At 46.5% G+C, this 20,600-nt stretch overlaps 1 protein-coding gene across 1 annotated transcript in view; it reads right to left on the reverse strand.

The window, feature by feature from the left end:
* Positions 1-6,695: 6,695 nt before the first annotated feature.
* Positions 6,696-20,600, reverse strand: part of LOC120298056 — a 34,017-nt gene continuing 20,112 nt past the window's right edge. The window contains exons 9-12 of the mRNA XM_039321406.1: positions 10,005-10,021; positions 9,708-9,796; positions 8,493-8,793; positions 6,696-6,839 (exon numbers count right to left, since the gene is read on the reverse strand). Coding sequence (XP_039177340.1) covers positions 6,698-6,839; positions 8,493-8,793; positions 9,708-9,796; positions 10,005-10,021 — 549 coding nt within the window. The 3' untranslated portion in view covers positions 6,696-6,697. The remainder of the gene's footprint in view (positions 6,840-8,492; positions 8,794-9,707; positions 9,797-10,004; positions 10,022-20,600) is intronic.

Below are 20,600 nucleotides of genomic sequence, written 5' to 3' on the forward strand. Positions count from 1 at the left end.
TAATGGGGTGGTTCCTCCTTCAGAGAACTCAGCTAACCAATGGGAAGTGCAGAGCTTCTGCCGGAGACCAATCAAGACCAGATTTCAAATCTTGGTGGCTTCCTCTTTGTTTCTGGGTGCTGACAACCCACATTCTACTGTATGTCACTTCCTCTTTCCACGTGTTAAGTGACTCGCTTCTGGACAGGTACATAATAGCCTTCCTTGGCAGATGCCAACTGGTTTCGACATCAGAACATCATCATTGTCCGTGGGCAAACAACAATATGAATCTTGTTTTTGCAAGACTCAACCATGCTCACTCCTTCAAAGTCAATACTCATCAAATTTGCAGACCGCACCAAGCTGGCAGGAATAGCCAACACTCCAGAAGACAGCCTTAAGATACAGGAGGATCTGGACAGATTTGAACATTGGGTGCTATCTAACAAAATGAAATTCAATGGAGAAAAAAAGTAAAGTTCTACATTTAGGCAAGAAAAACCTAATACACAGGTATAGCCTATGTGGTACCTGGCTCAATAGTAGTAACTGTGAGAGGGATCCTGGAGTTCAAGTGGAAAATCCTTTAAATATGAGCCAGCCATGTGCTGCAGCTGCCAAAAAAACCAACACAGTGCTGGGCTGCATTAACAGAGGGATAGAATCAAGATTAGGTGAAGTGTTAATACCACTTTACAATGCTTTGGAAAGGCCCCACTTGGAATACGGCATCCAGTTTTGGTCACCACGATGTAAAAAAGATGCTGAGACTCTAGAAAGAGTACAGAGAAGAGCAACAAAGATGATCAGGGGACTGGAGGCTAAAACATATAAGTAACGGTTGATGGAATTGGGTATGTCTAGTTTAATGAAGAGAAGGACGAGGGGGGGACAGGATAGCAATCTTCCAGTATCTCAGAGGCTGCCCCAAAGAAGAGGGAGTCAAGCTATTCTCCAAAGCACCTGAAGGCAGGACAAGAAGCAACAGATGGAAACTGATCAAGGAGAGAAGCAACCTGGAACTTCCTGACAGTGAGAACAATTAACCAGTGGAACCACCTGCCTCCAAAAGCGGTGAATGCTGCAACACTGAAAGTTTTTAAGAAGAGACTGGACAGCCATTTGTCCGAAATGGGATAGGGTTTCCTGCCTGAGCAGGGGGCTGGACTAGAAGACCTCAAAAGGTCCCTTCCAACTCTGTTTTTCTGAAATGACTGTTCCTGGGCAGCCTCTCAGGAGATGGGCAGAAGTGATTCCCAGAGCATCAGTGGAGGAAGGGGGAAGTTCCTGCAGCTCTGTTTCATGGTATCAGCAGGTTGCTCTCCCTTGTCCAGGTTTAAGGTCATGTTTCAGGGGAGGCAAGGTAGGAAAAGCTGATTATTTGATCAGGATAAGTTTCAAGCAAAGCTTAGTTAGGTACATACATGCTGTGTTAATTGTTTATTTAGCATCCTTTTCAGGACAGACTCAAGGAAGTATGGAAGGAAATGCAAAGTACACAAAGCCTTGCTCTGCTTGTTCTAGAGAATGGCATGGAGGGGGGGGGCAGAGGGACAAATACGCAGGGAAGATTTTTTTAACAAAAAACTGGCAATGTTGAAGCTGAAAGGTAAAAGTCCAGGTGTATTCTGAAAAGGCCTGGCAGATTCTCAAACTGGCTGTTTCTGTCTGTGAATAAATGGTCTGGTCTTATCCCAGTCATGAACTTTGGTGGTTGCCTACAGAATGGTGGCTGTGGTGGGGTCTGGCTTAGTAAATATGAATTACTATAGTATTATTTATCCTTGTATTACCTCTAAGTTCCCCCTTTTACAGGTTGCACACATTATTATTATTTTCTCTGTAGTCTTGCAAGTGTAGTGAGTGTTTCTCTACCCAAGATAAATTCCTTGTGTGTCTAATCACACTTGGCCAAATAAATATTCTATTCTATTCTATTCTATTCTATTCTATTCTATTCTATTCTATTCTATTCTATTCTATTCTATTCTATTCTATTCTATTCTATTCCATTCTATTCCATTCCATTCTATTCTATTCTATTCTATTCTATTCCATATTTTCTATTCTATTCTATTCTATTCTATTCTAATTCTTATTTCTATTCTATTCTATTCTAATTCTTATTTCTATTATATTCTATTCCATATTTTCTATTCTATTCTATTCTATTCTAATTCTTATTTCTATTCTATTCCATATTTTCTATTCTATTCTATTCTATTCTGTTCTGTTCTATTCTATTCTAATTCTTATTTCTATTCTATTCTATTCTATTCTATTCTATTCTATTCTATTCTATTCTATTCTATACATGATAAGATAAGATAAGAAGATAAGATAAGATAAGATAACCTTTATTGTCATTTTTTTACTGTGGGCACAACGGCACACATCAAAAATGAAATTTAGTTGCCCACTCTCAAAATGAAACACATACATGACACATACCTAAACATACTATGAACAACGTATGTATAGACCCACATCCCTACATATACATAGCAAATAAATATTAAATACTGTCCATCTTGAATATATAACGGAAGGAGGAAGCTTGAGAGTTCGCAAGGTTGATGCTGTATGGAATGAAACTCTGGCTGAATCTGGATGTTCTGCTACGGATACCACGAAGCCTCCCCAGAAGGGAAGACAGGTCATGGAGAGGATGTGTCGTGTCCCAGATAATCTTACGGACCCTGCTGAAGCTTCTGTGCCATGTCCTGGATGGGAGGGAGGGAACTGCCAAGGATCTTTTCAGCCATTCTCACCACTCTCTGCACCGCCTTCCTGTCTGAAGCATTTATTCTATTCTGTTCTGTTCTGTTCTGTTCTATTCTATTCTATTCTATTCTCTATTCTATTCTATTCTATTCTATTCTATTCTATTCTATTCTATTCTATTCTATTCTATTCTACTCTATTCTATTCCCCCTCCCATCCCATTTTCTGTAGAATATAGAATTCTATCTAGCAGTGTTCCAATACTTGAGGGGGCTGCCACAAAGAAGAGGGAGACAACCTGTTTTCCAAAGCAGTTGGGTGTATCTAGTCTCTAGTCTAATGAGCAGAAGGACCAGGGGTGACATGATAGCAGCGTTCCAGTATTTGAGGGGCTACCACAAAGAAGAGGGGGTCCAATCTATTCTCCAAAGCACCAAAGGGCAGGACAAGAAACAATGGATGGAAACTGACCAAAGAGAGAAGCAACCTGGAACTGAGGAGAAACCTCCTGACAGTGAGGACAATCAACCAGTGGACAGCCTGCCTCCAGAAGTTGTGGGTGCTCCATCACTGGAGGTTTTTAAGAAGAGACTGGACAGTCACTTGTCTGAAATGCTACAGGGTTCCTTGCTTGAGAAGGGGGTTGGACTAGAAGACCTTCAAGGTCCCTTCCAGTCTGTTCTTCTGTCAAGAGCAAGCAACCAGAACTATTTGTGAGGAGTCTCAAAGAGGTTTATTAGGGGCCCCTCCAGCTCTCTCAGCTTGGCTCTTTTTATGCAGACGTTTCACCGCCCAAACTAGGTAACATCATCAGTTATGTTGCAAGTCACCTATTGTACAAGAATCTCACCAGACTGACTGCGAGGCTCCAGGGATTCTGGAGGAGGTCAGGCCTGTGGTGCTTTCTGCAGTGCAAATATTCCAAGTTTGGGCCCCTCTTTACCCCCCCCTCCAGTCTAGCTGGAGAGTCCAACACATCCCCCCCCCTTTTTTTGCTGCTCATACTCTGATTTTTAGTCCGTTGCAACAGCTGTGGTTCCTTGTGCTCCTCAACAACATTTCCAGTGACTCTTCACAGCTGAAGAGGGGTTTGGCCAGAGAGCTGACCAACCAGTATAGGAGGTCAGGTGGTCCTGGGGGGCGAGAGGGAAGGGAGTCTGGGTCGTGGGCTCCTCATGATGACCCAGTGGGGTTGGTGGTGCCCGCTAAGTAAATCCTCTCCGATAGGATTAAATGTTGACCAAGCTCCATTCATAAATCGGCAGAAATGTGGACCTAGGAAGTGTTAGCCAATGTCTCCCTCTTCTGCTGGGCCGCATAGAGCAGGGGTCTCCAACCTTGGCAACTTTAAGACTTGTGGACTTCAACTCCCAGAATTCCTTAGCCAGCTATGCTAGCTGAGGAATTCTGGGAGTTGAAGTCCATAAGTCTTCAAAGTTGCCAAGGTTGGAGACCCCTGGCATAGAGTGCTCAAGTCAAGAACACCAGTAGCATGGATCCTCCACTAGGGGGGAAGCAGATGCCTTTGTTGGTGGGGAGATGGGAGTGCCTTCTGGTCTTGGGAACCCCTTGATGTGGTTCCGGCTAATGAAACATTCCAAAGAACTTCCAGGCATTGATTTTCCTAAAAGTCTTTTATTGTTACAAAAGGTTGGCACAGGTACAACGGAGGGATGCTGGGATCTAAGTCAGTGGTTCTCAACCTTTTTAATGCCGCGACCCCCAACCAGTCGTAAGTCGAGGACTACTCAACCGGTCGTAAGTCGAGGACTACTCAACTGGTGCAGCATCGTTTGCAGAATGGGACTTTTGGCGTGCTCAGCAGGGCAGAGACAGCCTGGACAATTCCTATTGGCTTTTGAAAGCCAATAGAATTAGACTCTATTCAAGAGAGTCTATTCTACTGGCTTTCAAAAGCCAATAGAATAAAAGGGAGTAGCACAGCTAAGGAAAAGGGGGGAAAAATGTCAGACGTTGTTTGGCGACCCCCGTGAAATGGTCGTTCGAACCCAAATGGGGTCCTGACCCACAGGTTGAGAACCACTGATCTAAGTTCTCTTCCTCTGAGCAGTTAAATTATCAGCATGTTCCCTCCCTAAATTAGCCTCATATCTCACATTATCCAATTAGTGTGAAGGTCAAATGTTTTCTTCCTCTTTCTTTTCTGGGCTTTACCCCCAACGCCCCTTCTGCTCTTTATTAACCCCATCATTACCAGACAATTCTGCACATTGTGAAAAGCAAGAAGATACAATATTTGCAGCGTTGACACCCCTCTTGCATAGAAAGAACCACAGAGAAGCTGATGTATGAAGGCACCTGCTCAGTATTTACCTGAGCAGGTTATGCCAATGTTGAGCTTTGTTGACTCCAGTGAAATCAAGAGCCACAGAATCTGGGGCCCCTCACAAAATGTGAGAATTACAAACTGAGGAGGAGGGGAATCCCCGTAGTTTACCTGGTGAGCATTCCAGAAGTGTCTCCTGCTTCCCAACCCCACTCCTTGGTCCAAGAGAGGAGACAGAGCCACCTAGATTGTTGGCTTGTTGATTGGATTTACATCCCAATTGTCCCCCAGAGGTCAAGGGGGTTCACGGGGAAATCTCCGTTCATTGTGGGTAAAAGGAAAGGATCCTACAGGTATATTGGGCCAGGAGGCAAGGAGAATGGCTCAAAACGATGCTGAATTTTCACAGATGAGGATAGATGTGCTCTCAAATCAGTGCTTGAATTGCTCTACACAGCACTAGCTGGTCCCTACGGAAGGTAGGATGCAGGATATGGTACCCATAGAAGAGAATCTCTTTAGCTTTGTGGGGTCCTGGGTGCTCTCTGAGCTTGGCGGTTTCTTTGCAGATGTTTCGTTACCCAGCCCTGTGACATCGTGGTGTTTGTCTGCACGGAGACAATCAAGCTGAGAGAGCACCAAGGACTCCACTTCCAGTACAGTTGAGGCTGCTGGACTAACTCAGTGGCAAAGCTCCTTTGTAAAAAAGGAAGGATCCCCACACCTGACCCCGGTTCCAGGTGGCACCAGACATGCCGCTGTTCTGTCCAGGTGATACAGGTGTTTTTCCACACTCAGAGACCTTTGAGCTTCTTGATCAAGTTCACCTTTGAGGCAATTCTCTCTGAAGCTCTATCTATGGTATGCACAGTCCATCTTCCTTTAAATTCTCCAGGAGAGTGATACAGAGGTTGGGTTACGTCCTGCCTCTGTGTTAGGGGGCTTATGTGACACCCTCTCTGTTTTTGCACAGTGTGTGTCCTGGGTAGTAGTTTTGATTTCCTTTATCACCAGGAGAAGCTGAATGATACATACCATTCTGAAGGAAGTACGATACACACCTTCCTGTAACATCACTGAGCACCAGGATCTCAGTAGCTTTTAAAGCTAATATTCTGTCTATAAAGGAGTCTTGTTAAGTGTGAAGGTCGGTGAGTCAGTCCATGCATCCATGCATCCATCCCTCCATCCATCCTTATATCCGTCCATCCATCCACCCACCCATCCATCCCTCCATCCCTCCATGCATCCATCCCTCCATGCATCCCTCCCTCGCTCCCTCCTTCTCTCCATCCATCCATCCATCCATCCATCCATCCATCCATCCATCCTTCTACAGATACACACAATCATCTTCTTAAATGCAAAAGTCTGTAAGTTCAGTTCTCAGCAGAGGTTGGAACCTCAACAAATAACATCTGGCTCTCCATCTCTGAAGAGTCCCCAAAAGGACAGACAGGTTACACAGGGCCTCCTGGGGATCAGTAGATCAGGTGATCTCAAAAGTGGGTATATGTGCATGGGGGAGTGATGGAGATCAGGGAATGGATCCCCCGAACAGACACAAAGGCCTCCCTTTTAACCAAAGAATGACCAGAGGAAACCCAGTTATGCGTCTTAAGGGCCCCTTTATTTGGATTTCTTTGGAGAGCAATTCGTATTTTGCAGGAGATCTGGTCTCCCCCAATACAAGGCAGGACTTCTCTACTGAGTGCCATAGACCTCCACTTCACAGATGGTCAAGTAGCCCTCCCTGGGTAAGTGGACACTGACGTAGCGGCCTCGCTGCCCGTTGCAGTAGATGGTGGTGATGGAGCCTGGGCTGGTGTTCAGGATAATCCCGCAGCTGTGGGGCAAGAGAGGTCACGTTAGGAGAGCAGCCCTCCTGGCCCCCACCTATCGGTCACCCCACACTCACCCTGAGAACACAGCCTCCCCCCCTTGAAGCCCAGCCCCCTTCGATCAGTAAACCAGACCTCCCGTCCTCTGCTCCCCTGGATGCTGGGCCTCCATTTTGCCTCTACTGTTCCATTAACTGTAAATATTAACCTAGTCCAGGAGTAGGCATCCTCGGCTCTTTTATGACTCATGGACTTCAACTACCAGAATTCCCTCTGACTCAGGAATTCTGGGAGTTGAAGTTCATGAGTTGTAAAAGAGCTGAGGTTGCCTACCCCTGACCTAGTCGGAGTCGGACAAACTATAGGAGGAAGAAATGTTTTTTTTTAAAAAAACTTTGTCTTCTCAAGGTCATCATCTTGACTTTTGGGATCAAGCTCTGAAGAATGCTACTTTCAAGCATGAGAAATAAGGAAGTCCAGGCAGTTATACAGGTTTGTTGCAAGCATAATCTCTCTAGAAGAATCTGAACTACTAATGGTGAAAGCAAATTGGCGATAGATAAAAGTCTAGGTAATTCAAGGAGGGCTGGAATTGGATCTCTGGTGGGCGCGAAGGGACTCCAGACTGATGACGCCTTTGGCCCCTCCCTCCCTCCCTCTGGCTCAGCCTGCTCATCTCCTACAGTTACGGTCTTTTTTTTTTTTTTTTTTTGATCCTGCTTCTGAAGAATGCTACAGTCTTTATCAAGGGCTGCATGAATTTCTCCAACCTGGTTTTGTCCCTGGCCTGGATGGCTATCTTGGCCAGATCCGTCCATTGGAAATGGGCAGCCAATCAATTCAAATAAAGACAGAAATAAAATCACAGATCCAATGAGAGAAGGGAAACCTGAGCAATTTATTCACCCATAACTTTTGCTCCCTTACACAACAGTTTCTCTAAATCAGTGGTTCTCGACCTTTCTAATGCCGTGACCCCATAATACAGTTCCCCATGTTGTGGTGACCCCCGAGTGGGTGTGGCCACCAATAAGAGGGAGTAGGACAGCTAGGGAAAAGGGAAAAAATGGCGGACAGCATGGTTTGGCGACCCCCGTGAAATGGTCATTCGACCCCAAATGGGGTCCTGACCCACAGGTTGAGAACCACTGCTCTAAATGCATAAAATGAGCGGCTCCACCTGTGTTTCCCATTGTCTTCTCCTAATTTATTGTTTTCATTCCCCAAACACTTTGGAAGCCAAAAAAGAGAACATCTCTTTTGAGGTGAAGCGACCAGAACAAAATCCAAGCACAGGAACCTGCTTTTCCATCACAGCCACATGGCCTCGTTTCATGCCCTTAACCCAGTTCTGAAGGAACCCATGTTCTCAATTTGGAACAGAAATGACAGGAAAAATTAACAATCAGGTGGCATTCACACAGTCCCCCAAACTAACTGAGACCACAACTTAACCACAACTTATCAGATCAGGTCTTTCCTGAGAGAGCAAGGAGAGAGGTGATCTCACAATCTCTCCACAATGGAGTCATGACATCTTGGCACCTCATACCTAACAACACCCCAAAATCATCCACACTGGTTGTGGATTCTGTGTGTGGGATGCCACAAACACCTGGAGGATCCCAGTTGGGGATGAATGATTCAAAGCAACTTACCGTGGGTTCGATCTTCCATGGTTCTCCAGAGAGTCTCCTAGGTGGACCTCAGCTTCAAAGAGTCTTTCGCCACAGCAGTCCTCGCGGTTTCTCACCACCACTGCGTAGATTTTATGAGATTCTCCCAGGTCCACATACCACCCGGGGTTTCTCTCCAGGTTGGTGTGGGAGCAGGAGGCGTGGCTCCAGGTCCCGTTGCAGTCCCCATCCACAGCTTTGTCCGGTGATCCAATGCTCTCGTAGGGAAAGTTGGAAGTCTGGTAGGCTGGCTTTCCTAAGGCCAAGTTCTTTGCCCCTCTGTCTGCAGGAGAGAATGGAGGAGATCCTTCAAGCAGAAGGTGGTGAGGAGGAGAAGAAGAAGGAGAAGGAGAAGAAGAAGGAGGAGGAGGAGGAGGAGGAGGAGGAGGAGGAGGAGGAGGAGGAGGAGGAGGAGGAGGAGGAGGAGGAGGAGGAGGAGGAGGAGGAGGAGGAGGAGGAGGAGGAGGAGGAGAGGTGCAAAGCCAAGAGGGCAACATTTTGGTGACGCAAGGAATGAATTTTGAAGACTGGGAAATGGGTTGAAAGAAGTGAGCTGAGCACAATGCTACGTTCCTCTGCTATCGTTGGAAGAACTCCCCTCAGCCTCCTCTTCCTCTCTCCCTCCCCAGTTGGCAGCAAATTGGCAAGAGAAGAACTGGGTGTCACCCTAGTAGATTCAATGAGGTCTATATCAAGTGGCCATTTACCACCTGATCTTGCTGCACTGGAGGCCATGTGGGCGATGGGTCCGTAGCCACTGGACAGACTAGGGAGAGCAAATATCCAGTTGCCCTGCTTACATCACTCCCCCCCCCCAGTTCATATTCTATTGGTTTGGTCCTCTGCAAGTGTCTCCAGGGGACTCCCAGATGTTCTGAAGCGTAGGAGTATGGGTTAGAAAAACAAAGAACACCCATCAAGGAGAACAAAATGCCCAACTGCCCATTTGGTTGGGAAATATACAAGTTGAAGTCCCTGATCCCAAGGACACCCCACAATGGCTGTGCAACAGACCACTGAAGTTCAGGGATCTCGTGGTCCTTTGAGCAACCAACTATGGTATGTGTTGGTATCTGAAGGAGCTACAAGACTAAGAGGAGAGATTGGCGGAGGATTACTGGATGTTGAGATGGCCAGGACTACACCTTTATCCACACACACACATGCAACACACAAAGATCTTTAGGTGGCTCTTACTTCCAGGTGGAGGCCTGCAACTCTGACCTGCTGCAGGGCCAGCCAAGAAGGTCACAGCCAGCAGACACTCCCAGACGAAGAACATCATCCTGCAAACAAGGAAGGGAGAGATCAGGAAAAAGCATGGTAATAGCTCCTAGGGACGATGAGGAACTGGCTTCCCTCTACTCAACACTCCTGAACTTCAGGATTGGCCATGGACCCAAAGGAGGGTTGGAGGTATTTTCAAGGTTCTGCCATTCTCCCAGAGGACCTTCAAGAGCGTTCCTGAAATTGCTCCTCTGACTGTGTCCTCACCTGGCCTTTCCCACACGCTGACACCAATCCCATTGAAAAATTCAAGGGGGGGTTTATCAAACATTTTTAGAGAATGTTTGTTGTGAGTATGTGTATGTATGCAGATGAATGGTTGCTATAAATTTTAATATTGTATTTAAGGGCGTATGAATGTGAATTATTTTTTATGTACATTAATTGAATGTGAATGTGTATTGAGTGTCTGTAGTAGGAGAGTGGTAGAGTCGGGGGCGGAGCCTGGTGCCCCCTCTGCTGAGTGCAATAGCAAAAGCGGGGGGGGGGCAGGACTTACCCTCGGGCTTGGTGTGCATGGAATGCTAGTCCGGTCGGGAAGGGAGAAGGTTGGTGAGGGTGGGGGTACTCCGGGGATGGGAGATTCGAACTACTCCCACCTTGCCGGCCTTCAAGAAGAGCCGAGGTGGCACAGCAGTTAGAGTGCAGTACTGCAGGCCACTTTAGCTGACTGTGTTCAGCAGGTCAGCGGTTCAAATCTCACCGGCTTAAGGTTGACTCAGCCTTGCATCCTTCCGGGGTAGGTAAAATGAGGACCCAGATTGTCGGGGGCAATGTAAATAGATATATACATTGCTTACTGGTGTACACCGCTTAGAGAGTGCTTGCACTTAAAGCGGTATATAAGTCTCATAAATAAACAAATAAATTAAAACTCTCCTGTTCCGGCAGGCCTGGGGTTGATGTCCCCGGGGGGGCCGGGACACGATTGGGACCTGTTGTATGAATGCACTCATTTTTATTGTTATATTTATTGTTTTAATTTTGTACGCCGCCCTGAGTCCCTACGGATGGGGCGGCATGTAAATTTTATTAATAAAATAAATAAATAAGTAAATCAATCCGTGTCTCTTTCTCATCAGCCCACTTTCCCATTTCACCTACCCCTCCTTCAACAGGTCACTCAGCGGCTAGCCTTTCCTTCTTTCCCTGCTACTCACCTTCTTCAATCTCTTGGGGATGACCAAAGGGCTGGTTGTCCTTCCTGGAAGGTGAACAACCACAGCTTCTTTCCACCAACAGGTGTGCTAGAGGACCTCCGTCTGGCCAGCTCTGGTTTTATCCCCCTTCCTCTCAGGTAGGACTAACCTGGCTCAGGATGTCCAAGCCAATCAGAAGGAGGCCAGACCAGAAGCTGACCTGGGTCCCCACTCAGGTGGAGCTTTAAGTTTGCTTTGTTACAAGATCCATCACCAACCTAGCAAACATGGTCTTCTCTTATGTATTTTATTGACTTTCTCCCATAGCAAAAAAACCACACACAGCTTTTTAGCAGGAAGGCCTGCATTCCCATACAACACATGACAAGCCCTCAGCAAACATTAAAGTCAGCACTGAATTTCACATTACAGCATCTTATCCAAGGAATGGGGTCGCCTGCTCTGCTTTACAAGCATACCAAAAGCAAGGGTTGTTTTTTTTTTTTAAAAAAAAAATCATGGCTGCATCAACTAAGCCAATTATTTACTGATTTTGTTTTCTCCGTAATTATCTTTTCCAACCCCTTGTCTCCATAAATAAATAAAAAATTGGCTACCATCTCTGTTGCAGATCCAAGGTTGAGGAGCAATATTCTCCAACAGGTTCTGGTCTGGAGGAGACCAGACCCTCAAGAATTGTTCCCTTTCCAGAGAGGATCCCTCAAGGTCCTTTGACACCCCCCCAATCATCTGCAGAAGATGCCAGAGCAAGCCACCAACAGTTGCAGAGCTTCAGAGTACCTGGGACAAGCTCTACCCCAGCAATGTCCATGGAAGTGGGGACCCCCATTCTTAGGAGACCAGGGGTGTGGTTCTGGCCTTAGGCATGGTCTCCACAGAATTTTAAAAACTCACCTGGGGTCTGTCACCTGGCCAACCAACTGAGCTTTCACAGCTGCTCTTCTTCAAACTGCCATTTCTGCAAAATATTGAAATTCTTCTGTACCAGATATCTTTCACTCTCTTCCTAGTGGGGTAGCTCTTCCTTCAGAAGATTCAACCAGCCAATGGAAAACAGCAGGGCTTCTGCTGAAGACCAGGGACCTGGTTTCAAATTCCTCACAAGTGGTTGTCCCATTACTCCTGGGTGTCGGCAGTGGGGGGAGAGGGCATGTTACACAACCCACATTCCACTGGATCTCATCTCTTCTTTCCATTTGTTAACCGAGTCTCTTCTGGACAGGAACATTCCTTGGCAGATGCCAACAAATTTCCACATCAGGACATCACCATTGTCTGTGAGTAAACACCAATGTGGATGTTATTTTTGCCAGATGCAACTACGCTCACACCGCCGAAGTCAACGAAATTTGCAATAGCTGAAAGGACCGGATTGCTTCCTCCCAATTCAGTAAATCACTAGGATATAAGAAGAGAATATTTCCAAAATAAAGTTTTTTTAAAAAAGCTTCCTGGCAATAAAGGTGAACAACCCTGAAGTGCCTTATTGAAGGGAATGTTGGGCTCCTGTTCATTGATACATTCGAAAAGTAGCCCAAATGCCATCTTTGGAGGTGACCAAATGAACAGGAGGTTGGACTTGATGGCCTCCAAGGGAGGCTTCCAAAACACCAGGTAAGCAAAGGTCTTCTGCTTTCTGAGGACATGTTGAGACTCTTGGTTTGTACGATGAATGGACTGCTACGTACCTGGACAGGTACTGTGGATGGTGAGAACTTCTCCCACCTCTGATATCTATGCTCTTAGGCAGAAATTACGTGTCCAACTGGGCCATCCTGTTCTATTGAGCTGCCCCGCTATCAGCTGCCTCTACTGCAGTGGTTCTCAACCTTTTTAATGCTGTGACCCCCCAACCGGTCGTAAGTCGAGGACTACTCAACTGGTCGTAAGTCGAGGACTACTCCACTGGTGCAGCACCATTTGCAGAATGGGACTTTTGGCGGGCTCAGCAGGGCAGAGACAGCCTGGACAATTCCTATTGGCTTTGGAAAGCCAATAGAATTAGACTCTATTCAAGAGAGTCTCTTCTATTGGCTTTCAAAAGCCAATAGAATAAAACGGAGTAGCACAGCTAAGGAAAAGGGGGGGAAAATGGTGGACTGCGTTGTTTGCCGACCCCCGTGAAATGGTGGTTCGACCCCAAATGGGGTCCCGACCCACAGGTGGAGAACCACTGCTCTACCGCAAAGAGCCTGCAGGAGAAGGGCGGTGTGAACAACTGTGGGATCCGGCACTGTGAGAGACGTGAACCATAAACACAAAGCTTTTGCTGTGTCCCTGCATAACAGATTGTCAAGAATGGCAGTAAGGACTGTGATGTTGATGCTGTTGTATGCCTTGGCACGAAGGATCTCTCCCCAAAAGATATACTTTCTATGCACAATGATTTCCACAGCTTGGGGCAGGAACTTACCAGGATAGGCTGTAGGATTACTTTTTCAGAGGTTTTACCTGTAAATAAGGAACAAAATGGAAAAGGCCATCGTATAGTGGAGTTCAACACGTGGCTAAAGGAGTGGTGGAAAGGGCAAGGCTTTGGTTATATTAGTCATCATGTCTGCAGCTGGTCAATTAAAAACTGTACAGAGGAGATGGTTTGCACCCATCAAAGGGACTGAGTTACGTGGCATTCAATTCACGGATTTTCTGGAGAAACATTTAAACTAAACAGTGGAGACAGAGAGTTTATTGATGCGGAACATTTCTGTCCTCAGCAATCTAAAACTAACAGGGTTATCAGTGCTTGTAACATTATGTGGGTAAGAATATCAATCTTGCCGTCAAGGAAAATCAAGCTTTTGATAGTCTGTGCCACAGCATGTGCACTAATCAAACAGGTGGTAAGGAAGTAGGGGAACTGAGGTGCAAAACAGATTATGTAGAAAGTAAACACAGGGTCAGTCAAAAAGGACTCCAATGTCTATACACCAACCCACAGAGTATGAGGAATAAACAGGGTAAACTAGAAATTCAAGTGAATGAGGGCAGATATGATATTGTTGCGATTACGGAAACTTGGTGGGATGAAACCCACAAATGGAACAAATAGGACAAACGACAGGTTGTCCTTGACTTACGATCACAATTGAGCCCAAACTTTATATTGCTAAGTGAGAAATTTTTAAAGTGAATTTTGCCCCATTTTACGACTTTTCCTGCCCCATTTGTTAAATGAAACCTTGCAGTTGTTAAATGAGTGACACGGTCGTTAAGTGAACCCGGCTTCCCCCAGTGACTTTGCTCGCCAGAAGGTCGCAAAAGGGGATCGCGTAACTCCGGGACACACTGCGACCTTCGTAAATGTGAGTCCTCTGGCAAGCGTCTCAATTTAATCACGTGACCACGGGGACGCTGCCATGGTCATAAGTGTGAAAAATGGTCATACATCACTTTTGTCAGCCTGGTTGTAACTTCAAACAGCCACTAAGCAAACTGTTCTAAGTCGAGGATTACCTGCATAGGAGTGATTCTGCAGGGAATGGTTTAAAAAAAAAACCCATAGATTGGGGTGATTCCTTTCTCGGGCCATCATCCTGAATTTTTGGACAGATCCAAAAATTGTCCAGGCAGTTCAAAAGATTATACAGGTTTATTGGCAGCTTAATCTCTCTAGAAGAATCTGAACTACTAACGATCAAAGCAAATTGGCGGTAGATAAGAGTCCAGGGAATTCAAGGAGGGCTGGAATTGGATCTGTGGTGGGCGCGAAGGGACTCCAGACTGATGACGCTTTTGGCCCCTCCCTCCCTCCCTTCGGCTCAGCCTGCTCATCTCCTACAGCTACGGTCTTTCTTTTTTCTTTTTGATCCTGCTCTGAAGAATGCTACAGTCTTTATCAAAGGCTGCATGAATTTCTCCAACCTGGTTTTGTCCCTGGCCTGGATGGCTATCTTGGCCAAATCCGTCCATTGGAAATGGGCAGCTAATCAATTCAAATAAAAAATATATAAACAAATATATACATAAAATACCAGATCTGAGCTACAGGTTTATTGCCAGCTTAATCTCTTTAGAAGAATCTGAACTACTAACGGTGAAAGCAAACTGGCAATAGATAAGAGTCTAGGTAATTCAAGGAGGGCTGAAATTGGATCTTTGGTGGGCGCAAAGCGACTCCAGACTGATGATGCCTTTGGCCCCTCCCTCCTTCTCTCCAGCTCAGCCTGCTCATCTCCTATAATTATGGTCTGTTTTGTCATCTGAAGAATGCTACAGTCTTTATTGCTCTTTATCAAGGGCTGTGTGAATTTATCCAACCCCATCTCTTGGGAAAGCAAGGAGGAAGATGATCTCACAATTCCCACACCGATGGAATCATGACATCTTGGCACCTGATACTCAACAGCACTCCAAAATCAACCACACTGGTTGTGGATTCTGTATGTGGGATGCCACAAACAACTGGAAGTCCCAAACATTTGGTGATAGCTGCCTCAGAGCAACTTATAGATAATTGACCCATCCATTGTCTTTCCGAGAGTCTCCTACGTGGACCTCAGCTTCATAGAGTCTTTGGCCACAGCAGTCCTCGGGGTTTTTCACCACCACTGTAGATTTTACAAGACTCTCCCAGGTCCACGTACCACCAGGGGTTTCTTTCACAGTTGGTGTGGGTACAGGAGCCTTTAGTCCACGCCCCCCTGCATTTCCCATTCACGGCTTTGTCTGGTGGTCCACAAGTCAAAGCGGAGTAAGAGGACTGGTAGGTCGGCTTCCTCAAGGCCAAGTTTCTTCACACTACACCTGCAGGAGAGAACGGAGGAGAAGGTGGTGGGGAAGATAAGGAAGGTGCAAAGCCCCGAGGGCCCCCTTTTTGTGGGGACTGGGGGGGAGTTTTGAAGGCGGAGAAAGGGGTGGAGGAAAGCAAGCAGAGTGCAATGCTCTGTGTCTTTGCTATTGGGGGAGGACCCCCCCCTGGCCCTCTTCTTTCTCCTTCTCCAAATTGGCCTGAGAAGAACTGGACATCCTCACAATAGACATCCTCTCACATGAGACCTCAACTGAGTCGCCATTTAGCAGGTTTTTATTCTGACCAATGAGATTTATCCCTAGGTATAAATGCATACGTAATGGGTATGGGAGATTGCACCACTGGAGACCTCGTGGGTGATGGAATTGTAGCCAGAGGGCAGACTCAGGAGAACAAATATCCACTTGGCCTGAAGTGCTGTGGGCAATTACACCATTCCCCTCCCCCCCCCACAGTTTACTGTCTATTGGCTTGGTCCTCTGCAAGGCTCACCATGGGACACCCAGATATTGTGACGTGTAGGAGTAAGGGATAGAGAAACAAAGAACACCCATCAAAGAGAACAAAATGTCAAAGTGGACAGGTTTTTGGAAGACATAGACATTGAGTTCCCATCTCACAGTGACTGCAGGTTCCACTGAAATTTAGAGGCCTCATGGCTCCCATTCCCTTTGAGCAGGTCACTATGCTATACTCTGTGGAGATTCTCCATCATCCAGGTCATGGTTGTCCCAAAGGTGCTTTTTCAAAAGTCAATTGGACTTTCTTGTTTTTCCCTGAAGACATTTCTCTTCTCATCCCAGAAGCTCCTTCAGTTCAAGAAGCTTCAGGGATGAGAAGTGAAACATCTTGAAGGGAAAACAAAGTCCATTTGCCCCAAAGATGCTTTTTCACGAGGCAACTAAACTTTGTTTTTCTTTGAAGACATATCGCTTTTTATCCGAGAAGCTTCCTCAGCTCTGACTGGATGGTGGGGAAGGGAAGGATTCACACTCCTTGCAGACAGCTGGTCATTTGCATCTTTTCAGAGAGTCGTTGAAGCCATCTGGAGGTTGACCTGTGTCCTCAGGGTCACCCGAGTGATGCAAATGCGTGTGGAGCCTTCTTGGAGCTGCTGAAAGGACTGTGTGGTGGACTGGAGATAGATGAGGTCCTATCCCTCCCCCTTTGTTGAGAAAGGGCTGTTCAATTTGGACAGAGACGGCCTCTTTGACCCCCCACCTTTGAAACCAGTGATCCTCTCTGTCCAAAATGTGGACTTTGCTGTCTTCAAAAGAGCAGCCTTTGTCTTTTAAATTCAGATGGACTGCTGACTCTTGTGTTGATGTGTTTGTTCTCCTGTGTTGTGCCAGGTGTATATGAAAGTGCAGTTTCCTTTTGAAAAAGCATCTTTGTGACAGCTATATTGGTTTCAGGTTGTGTGTTGGTATCTGAAGGTGCTACTAGACTAAAAGGAGAGTGGAAGAGGCCCACTGAGACTAAGATGCCCAGGACTTCACCTGTATTCACATTCACAAGGTCTTTAGGTGGTCCTTACCTTCAGGTAGGGGTCTGCAACTCTTGAGCTGCTGCAGGGCCAGCCAAGAGGGTCACAGCCAGCAGACACCCCAAGACAATGACCTTTATCCTGCAAGCGAGGAGGGGAGAGATCAGGAAAGGCATGGTAGTGCCTCGTAGAGACCATGAGGAGCTGGCTGTCCCTGCCCAACAGGTCTGAGCATCAGAACTGGCCATGGACCCAAAGGAGGGTTGAAGACACCTTCAAGGTTCTTCCATCGTCCCAGAGGACCATCAACAACATTCCTGGCATAGTGTCTCTGCCTGTTTTCTCCACTGATCTTTCTCACATACTGACATCAATCTTAATGTCCCATAAAAAAAGATCATCACAGACTCACTCTGTGATTAGCACTTCCTTTTTTCTCCCACCACTCACCTTCTCCACTCTTGGTGATGACCACAGACATGGATGTCCTTCCTGGAGGATGAGCAACCACAGCTCCTTTCTACCAACAGGTCTTAATGCTTCAGGTGAGCCCTGGACCTCCTTCTGGCCAGCCCCGGTTTTATCCCCTTCCTCCTAGGTAAGACTAGCCTGGCTCAGAAAGTCCAAGCCAATCAGGAGGAGGCTAGACCGGAAGTTGACCTGGGACCCAACACAGGCGGACCTTCAGGTTGGCCACTGGTAGAAGACCTATCACCGTCCAGCAAACATGGTCTTCTCTCGTGTATTTTCAGCCCTACGACCCCTCTCAAAATGGAGTTGGCTCTCTCCCATAGCGAAAAACAACATACAGCTTTTTAGCCGGAAAGCTTGCGCACAACACATGACAAGCCCTCATGACACATGACAAGCCCTCCGCAAACACTAAAATCAGCTCTGAATTTCGCAAGACCTCTGCGTCTCATGCGTGGAATGGGGCCATTTCAGTGGGGCCATTTGGTGAGCTCATCAAACAGACCAAAAGCAAACTCAAGTTTTTTTTTTTTTTTTAAATCATGGCTGCATCAACTAAGCCAACTCTTCATTGATTTTATTTTCTCCGTAATTATCTTCTCCAACCCCACCTCCTTTTCCACATAAATAAAAAAATTGGCTATCTTCTCTGTGGTTATTGCCTCTGTTGGAGGTCCAAGGCTGAGGAGCAGTCTTCTCCAACAAATGGAAGACACCCCCCCTCCTTTGGAATATTGGAACCAGGTTTGGTCACAACAATCTCAAGAAGATGTTGAGTGCAGAGAAGTGCAACAAAGTTGATGAAGGGAATGGGAGGCTAAAACATACGAAGGACAGTTGCAGGAATGGGGTCTGTCTATTTTAATGAAGAGAAGGATGAGGGGGGACACAGTAGCAGTGCTCCAATATCTGAGGGGCTTCCACAAAGAAGAGGGGGTCAAGCTATTCTCCAAAGCACCTGAAGATAGAACAAGAAGAACCTAATCAAGGTGAGATCCAATCCCGAGTAAAGAGGGAATTTTATGACAATTGGAACAATTAATCAGTGGAACAACTTGCCTCCAGAAGTTGTGGGTGCTCCATCACTGAAGGGATTGGACAGCCATTTGTCTAAAATGATATAAGGTCTCCTGCTTGAGCAGGGGTTGGACTAGAGGACCTCCAACTCTGTTATTCTGTTATTCCTCTAGGACCCAGGACCCTTGAGAATTGGGCCCTTCACAGAGAGGACCCCCAAAGTCCTTTGACCTCACATCACCTGCAGAGGATGCCAGAGCAAGCCACCCACAGCTGCAGCACTTCAGAGTACCTGGGACAAGCTGTACTCCAGCAGTGTCCATCAAAGTGGGGACCCCCTGTTCCTAGGAGACCAGGAGTGTAGTTCTGGCCTTAGACATTGATCAGTTTCCAACCATTGTTTCTTGTCCCGCCCTCTGGTGCTTTGGAGAATAGCCTGGACCCCTCTTCTTTGTGGCAGCCCTCAAATACTGGAACACCACTTTCATGTCTCCCCTATTTCTTCTCTTCTTTAGACTAGCCAAACCCAAGTCCCGCAGCCGTTCTTCGTATGTTTTAGCCTCCAGGCCTAGGATCATCTTAGCTGCTCTTCTCTGAATTTTTTTCCAAACTCTCAACAACTTTTTTGTGATGTGATGACCAAAATTAGTTGCTGTATTCCAGGTGTAGTCTTACTAGGGTTTTATAAAGTGGTACTAATACAGTGCTGCATACTGCTGGCTCATGGTCAAGTGATCGTCCACTAGGACTCCACAGTTACTGTTTTTGAGCCAGGTCTCACCCAGTCTGTACTTGTACCTTTGGTTTTTCCTGCCTAAATGTAAAACTTTGCTCTTCTCCACATTAAATTTCATGTTGTTGGACAGGGCCCGTTGTTCAAGTTTGCCAAGATCTTTTTGGACCCTGACCTTGTCTTCTGGGGGGTTGGCTACTCCTGCCAGTTTGGTGCCATCTGCAATTTTTTTTTATTAAATAATTTTTATTAAATACAAAAGAAAAGGAAATTAAAAACATTGAACATGGTGTATCGTCCTCGACATATATCTTCGTCTTATCATTCCATAATGTACAAATGAGTAGATATTATGTATTTATATACAGCAGACATGTCAAACCCAAGGCCCGGGGGCCGGATGCGGCCCACGAAGTGGTTTCACGTGGCCTGCGAAGCCATCCTGGAAACAGTGAGGGAACGGCCCCCGCTGCCTTGGCCCTGGCCCAGGCCAGCCAAGAGCCAATGTACAATTTTGTGGTGGCCATCTATGCTGAAACGCACTCAATCTTAGCTCCATGATCCCCCCCCCCCCGCATGGCCTGAGAGGAAGAGTGAGGCTCCTCCAGTGGACCATGCCTTGGCGCTTGCCCCAGTCCCACCCCCTTCTGCCAAAGACCCTCAGATCTGGCCCACTCCTGCCCAGGCCCCCACAAGCACCCTTGGCGCGAACGGTGTAGAGCTGGCTACACCCACCCAGTAGACCACACCCTCTCCATCCACACCCACCCAGTAGGCTGCACCCACCCTGGCCACACACCCCCGCCCCCCCAAGGGCAACCGCAATGTTGATGCAGCCCTCAATGAAATTGAGTTTGACACCCCTGGAGTACAGCTATACAATCCTAGTATCCTTCCTCTGCTTATAACCCTTCCGCCGAGTCCATTCTTTTTTCCCTCCATTTGTAAAACTTGTTCCAAATTAGATAATATTCTGTTTCTTCCTGAATTTTTAATTCTTTAGTCATTCTATCCAATTCTGCGTAATTTTCATTATTATTATTATTATTATTATTATTAATAATGATAAAGTTGTAAGGGACCTTGGAGGTCATCTAGTCCAACCCCCTGCTCAGGCAGGAAACCCTATAACATTTTGGACAAATGGCTGTCCAGTCTCTTCTTAAAAAGTCCCAGTGTTGGAGCA

The sequence above is a fragment of the Crotalus tigris genome, unplaced genomic scaffold, assembly GCF_016545835.1.
Source record: "Crotalus tigris isolate CLP2741 ecotype Arizona unplaced genomic scaffold, ASM1654583v1 scf7180000023738.1706062, whole genome shotgun sequence".
NCBI lineage: Eukaryota > Metazoa > Chordata > Lepidosauria > Squamata > Viperidae > Crotalus > Crotalus tigris.